The following is a 6,393-nucleotide window of genomic DNA, read 5'->3' as shown; positions in this document are numbered from 1 at the left end:
GCTGGCTGGCCAGGCCCAGAGAGTGATGGTGAGTGGAGCTAAATCCAGCTGGTGGCCGGTCACCAGTGGTGTCCCCCAGGGCTCAGTTTTGGGCCCTGTTCTCTTTAACATCTTTATCAATGATCTGGATGAGGGGACTGAGTGCACCCTTAGTCAGTCTGCAGATGACACCAAGTTGGGAGGTAGTGTTGATCTGCTTGAAAGTTGTGAGGCTTTACAGAGGGATCTGGACAGGCTGGAGTGATGGGCTAAGGTCAGCTGTATGAAATTCAATAAGACTAAGTGCCAGCTCCTGCACTTGGGTCACAACAACCCCCTGCCACACAGCAGGCTTTGGGAGGACTGGCTGGAGAGCTGCCCAGTGGAAAAGGACCTAGGGGTGCTGGTTTACAAACAATTGAATATGAGCCAGCAGTGTGCCCATGTGGCCAAGAAGGCCAACGGCATCCTGGTTTGTATCAGCAACAGTGTGACCAGCAGGAGAAGGGAAGTGAATGTCCCTCTGTACTGGGCACTGGTGAGGCCACACCGTGAGTCCTGTGTCCAGTTTTGGGCCCCTCAGTCCAAGAAGGACGTTGAGGTTCTGGAGCGTGTTCAGAGAAGGGCAACAAAGCTGGTGAAGGGTCTGGAGAGCAGCTGATGGAACTGGGATTGTTTAACCTGGAGAAAAGGAGGCTGGGGGGAGACCTTATTGCTCTCTACAACTACCTGAAAGGAAGTTACAGAGAGGTGGGTGTCAGTCTTTTTTCCCATGGAGAGGATGAGAGGAAATGGCCTCAAGTTGTGCCAGAGGAGATCTGGGTTAGATATCAGGAAAAACTTCTTTACACAGAGGGTCACTAAGCACTGGAACAGGCTGCCCAGGGAGGTGGTGGAGTCCCCTTCCCAGGAAGTGTTTACAAGCCGTGTGGATGTGGTGCTGAGGGACATGGTTTAGGGACCCTGGCAGTGCAGGGTGGATGGTTGGACTCAGTGATCTTAAAGGTCTCTGCCAACCAGATGATTCTGTGAGATAGATGAAAAATTGTTCTGAGTAGCACTGTGTCCATAGGACACCCAGTCACTTCACAGTTTGGTTTTGGATCGTTCTTTTCAAGCTGGAGGGTTCAAGTCCCAGTGTTTGTATGTATGCAATTGTGCCAGAAGCTTCTTTTCATTGTACAAAGGGACTGTTTTTTCATGCATTCCGTTTCCTTTTTTTTTTCCTTAATATGACATTTAACCACCAGAAGACCCCTCTCCTTTTTCCATAAAAGGTTAGTCTGAGGTGTAGGTGAGGGAATGTGTCAGAGGGTTAGGGATTTCTGCTAAACTCACGTGTCTATGTCAGTTGTAGTATTTCTGGAAACATACATCCTCATCCATATGTACATGGGCTGGAAAAGCGCCTAGAACGTATAGTTTCCCGAGCACAGCGGGTAATGTCGTGACATCTGAGTACTGGCCTTCTTATAAACATTTATTGGGACACATTTGTCTCCCACAGTATCTACAGTTTCACTAGTGCAACACTGTTGTCTTTTTAGAAGGCAATGTAGAAATTATTGTTTCCTGAAGTAATGTTTAGGACTCTGAATACTACTAGTAATACTAATCTCGAGTATTGTGTTAGCTTGCTTTTTCTTTTTATGTCGTAGGAAGTGGATTTGGAAGAAAGACTTGGTGAGCTGGATCTTAGAAGTGATTCGGATGTTCCCGATGTTCCTCCACCAACAGACAGCACTCCAGAAATTCTCAAAAGGGCTTTGTCCGGCTTGTCTGCCAGGTATAGTAAAACAAACAGCTCTCAGATATAATGGCTGATGGCTAAAATTCTTAGGGGTGATGTTGCAGTTTTAATTCTCACAGTTTGTACTGCGGTTTTAAATTTCATATGATACACATCAAAATTCAAGGATAAACTTCTGCTGGTTATCATTAATTTATTTATGCCTTGATAGTTCCTTCGGTGTAATGTCTTTTGCGTACCCCTGAAGATTGCCTGTTGCATGCATTTCTAAGTAAACCACTGCAGCGTTTGCATAAACGATTGCCATTGCTCAGTCTGAGCATTGCAATAAAATGGGCTGAAGAATAGTCGTTGGGTTTGATATTCAGAATTACTATTTCTCAGGTTTATAATAAACTGATTTACTACATCCAAGGTTAAGGGGGGGTTGCATGTTTCTGTATAAATTATCTGGGTGAGCTTTGCTAGCTTTTTGTGACAGCATTTCCACTTCTAAATAATCTTTCTTTGCAGTTAAACACAACATTGCTTTTATTTTCTTACCTTTTAAAGCAATGTTTAATTTTTTCCTGCTGTCTCTTTTCAAACCAAGGTTTCTGCCTCCAACCCCTGTTCATAGGAGCTTCAGGGCTAGCAAATATGAGGGTGTGTATATAGACAGACAGATAATTCTGGGTATATGCATATTCAGAGAGGCTAATGAATAAAGTTTCTAGTATTTTTTTATATATACCTTCCTTTCTACAACACCTGATCAGTCAAATCCTTTTGGAGCGGCAATTTCCCTTGCATTTTTTTCACTAATGCAATGAAACAGCATTTAGGTGTGTGATAGATCACATACCAAAAAATTACCTAGCAAAAATGAATGCCTGTATCATGTATACCTTAGGCTCCACATAACAAACCAAGCAATATACAACGTATATTTTAGACACAACTCAAGTCTTACACGGGTCAGAAGAAGGACCTCCAGTCCAGCCTATGATAAAAAACATCCAAGTCCTTCTAAAAAAATGATCTCCAGTAGGTATCTGCAATAGCAGAGTAAAACTACAGTTTCTGACTTGTTCCTTTTCTAACCTGTTGTCTGTCTCTGTTGTGATGTTTGGGAGCTATAAATAAACATATTGTTCCCAGGTTTCAGAAAGCATGTTTCTAAATGGCACCGGCTGCGAGCATACCGTGATATTCCCTACTGCCATAACACTAGGAGTATCTAGTTCCTATCACTTTCAGAGTTCTCTTACCATATTAAAGAAATCACAACAACAACAACAAAAAAAAGAAAAACGTAGAAATGCCGCACCCCAAACCAAATAAAACCAACCAGCAAACAACAACAGCAACAACAAAAAAGCCAGCAAAGACTTTCTAGTTGTTTGGGTTTTTTAAAAATAACTTATTTTTTTAAAGAAGGCATTCTGCACCTTGAGTGCTGTGTTCAGTTTTGGGCCCCTCACTCCAAGAAGGACATTGAAGTGCTGGAGTGTGTCCAAAGAAGAGTAATGAAGCTGATGACAAGTCTAGAGCACAAGTCCTGTGAGGAGCAACTGAGGGAACTGGGCTTGTTTAGCCTGGAGAAAAGGAGGCTGAGGGGAGACCTTATCACTCCCTACAACCACCTGAAAGGAGGTTGTGGGGAGGTGAGTATCAGTCTCTTCTCCCAAGTCAGGTGTGATAGGACAAGAGGAAACTGCCTGGAGTTGCATCAGGGGAGGTTTAGATTGGGTATTAGGAAAAATTTCTTCACCAAAGGATTGTCAAGCACTGGAACAAGAACCAGCTGTCCAGGGAAGTGGTTGAGTCACCGTCCCTGGAGGGATTTAAAAGATGTGTAGATGAGGCACTTGGAGACACGGCTTAGGGGTGGACTTGGCAGTGTTAGGTTAATGGTTGGACTCAATGATTTTCAAGGTCTTTTCCAACCCAAATTATTCTATGTTTCTACGGTAACAGAAATTTCTATTCTGCTTTCCTGAGGCAGCCACAGACAGCTGCAAAGGTCTACAAGGGCAAAAGAGTCCAGCTAGTTTGATCCATCACCCCCCATTGTCACATGTTCTCCTGTCCCAGTGCCAGTGCTCTAAAATGACAGGGCTCTTGCAGTAGATAATGCTCTCTCTGGCAAAATAGCCACTTTGCAGCTAAGGAAAGTTGGTGATCGCCTGTGTTCTGGTCTCTGCTCTCCTCAAAGAACTGTACGCTTTGCACCTGGCAGCCTTTCTTTCATATGTAAGCCTTTAACCAATCTTGCTGATTATGTGGTGCTTTTTGAGAGTCCTGGCCTATATTCGCAGCCCTTCAATACGGGGTTGAGCCATTTAATTGCAAATGACGTTTGGGGTGGGGGAGCATGGGTGAACAAGAGAGGTGGCTCCCTTTAATTTCTTTTATTGTGAATCCTGTCTAGTTGGATACTCGGTTGATTCTGTGTTTCTTCCTATGTGTTTTATCAAGCACAACAATTGTTGGGACTCCCACTTTTCTAATACTTCAGTCTCTAGTTAGTGAAGGAAGTAGTATTTATTTTAATTTGTAATTGCTTGCTTTTTATTATCCTTTTTTTTTGAATAGATGGAAAAATTGGTGGATTCGTGGAATTCTCACTCTAGCTATGATTTCTGTGTTTTTTCTGATCATATACCTGGGATCATTTATGCTGATGCTTCTGGTAAGTTTGTTTAAATACATTCTGCCATACAAGAGTTAACTTGATCTCTTCATTCATCATGCCTAAGACAGCTGGAAGCAAACTGCACAGACGATTCAGAGCAATTTCTCTCTTATTCCTATAAATGTAAATACTTTTGAAGAATATTGGGCAGATTCACAACTGGGCCTTGTGGATTAAGGACTTCTCATATGCCGTAACTGATTTTGGTTTTTGAAGTAGGAATTAAAGCAACTCTAAGAAGTTGAATAATTGCCTTGCAGTTTACTAAACTATTGTCATCCATTCCCTTGTTCAGTTCTTATCACCTACTGTTTACATTTTGAGGTTTGTTTTAAGAAAACCAACAACCACAAAAAAAACCCCCAAAACCCAAAAAAGTGAAGACACAGAAATTTCATTTTTGAGTCTGAAAAAAGCAGGAAGGTCAGGTCTGCTGTCTGTGACCAGGACTGAAAGGCTTGCCTCAGGCATGTTCCATTGGTTCTCCACTACAGGGTTGCCTTGGGTTTCTATGTAGAACGGAACTAGATCCATTTCCAAGGTACAGAAATAAAGATATTTTTAGGTCATTAAGGGAAATAATAGTCATTGTACTTACCATCATCCACCCTGCAAACCCAGTCAGCCTTTACTGCTTCTTTCCATCATTTTTATTGCTGGTATTTTAAATGAATATTGGTTTAACAACCTTTCCCAGTTATGGCAAGTAGCAGCCAGGGATGTGGCTTCTAAAACATTAAATTTGTAATTCTGGGTAACTATTTTGATTTTTGACTCTCAGTTTTGTTTAACTGTCAAAATCTGCTTCTACTTTTTGCATGGCCTCCTGTGAAACACCTTTTGAAATGTATTCATAGAATCATTTAGGTTGGAAAAGACCTTGAAAATCATTGAGTCCAACCATAAACCTAACACTGCCAAGTCCACCCCTAAGCCATGTCTCCAAGTGCCTCATCTACACATCTTTTAAATCCCTCCAGGGATGGTGACTCAACCACTTCCCTGGACAGCTGGTTCTTGTTCCAGTGCTTGACAATCCTTTGGTGAAGAAATTTTTCCTAATACCCAATCTAAACCTCCCCTGATGCAACTCCAGGCAGTTTCCTCTTGTCCTATCACACCTGACTTGGGAGAAGAGACTGATACTCACCTCCCCACAACCTCCTTTCAGGCGGTTGTAGGGAGTGATAAGGTCTCCCCTCAGCCTCCTTTTCTCCAGGCTAAACAAGCCCAGTTCCCTCAGTTGCTCCTCACAGGACTTGTGCTCTAGACCCTTCACCAGCTTCATTGTTCTTCTTTGGACACATTCACACTCCAGCACCTCAGTGACCTTCTTGGAGTGAGGGGCCTAAAACTGAACACAGCACTCAAGGTGTGGCCTCACCAGTGCTGAGTACAGGGCAACGATCACTTCCCTACTCCTGCTGGACACACTATTGCTGATACAAGCCAGGACGGTATTGGCCTTCTTGGCCACCTGGGCACACTGCTGGCTCACACTCAATCAGCTGTCGACCAGCAACCTCCAGTCCTTTTCCACTGGGCAGCTTTCCAGCTACTCTTCCCCAAGCCTGTAACACTGCGGGGGGTTGTTGTGGCCCAAGTGAGCACGCTGCTGGCTCATGTTCAGTCGGCTGTCGACTGGCACCCCCAGGTCCTTCTCTGCTGTGCAGCTCTCCAGCCACTCCTCCCCAAGCCTGTAGCGTTGGGGGGTTGCTGTGACCCAAGTGCAGGACCCGACCTTGTTGAACCTCATACAATTGCCCATGCATCCAGCCTGTCCAGATCCATCTGTAGAGCCTCTCTACCCTCAAACAGATCAACGCTTCCACCCAGCTTGGTGTCACCTGCAAACTTTCTGAGGGTGCACTTGATTTTGTCATGCAAATCACTGATGAATGTCAAAGAGAACAGACCCTAATACTGAGCCCTGGGAAACGCCACCTGTGACTGGCTGCCAAGTGGGTTTAACTCCGTTCACCACGAC

The 6,393-nt window shown here is 43.9% G+C and overlaps 1 protein-coding gene across 1 annotated transcript in view; it reads left to right on the top strand.

Moving 5' to 3' along the window:
* Window positions 1-1,637: 1,637 nt before the first annotated feature.
* The window catches only part of LOC104500491 (phosphatidate cytidylyltransferase 1-like), a gene marked incomplete at both ends in the record, with an annotated part of 11,732 nt that continues 6,976 nt past the window's right edge, over window positions 1,638-6,393 (top strand). Inside the window, 2 exons of the mRNA XM_010144144.1 lie at window positions 1,638-1,765; window positions 4,307-4,403. Of these exons, the coding sequence (XP_010142446.1) occupies window positions 1,638-1,765; window positions 4,307-4,403 (225 nt within the window). The remainder of the gene's footprint in view (window positions 1,766-4,306; window positions 4,404-6,393) is intronic.

The sequence above is a fragment of the Buceros rhinoceros genome, unplaced genomic scaffold (genome assembly GCF_000710305.1).
Source record: "Buceros rhinoceros silvestris isolate BGI_N320 unplaced genomic scaffold, ASM71030v1 scaffold18379, whole genome shotgun sequence".
Lineage (NCBI taxonomy): Eukaryota > Metazoa > Chordata > Aves > Bucerotiformes > Bucerotidae > Buceros > Buceros rhinoceros.
The sequence above is the reverse complement of the archived record's forward strand: the minus strand, read 5'-3'. Positions and strand labels throughout refer to the sequence as shown.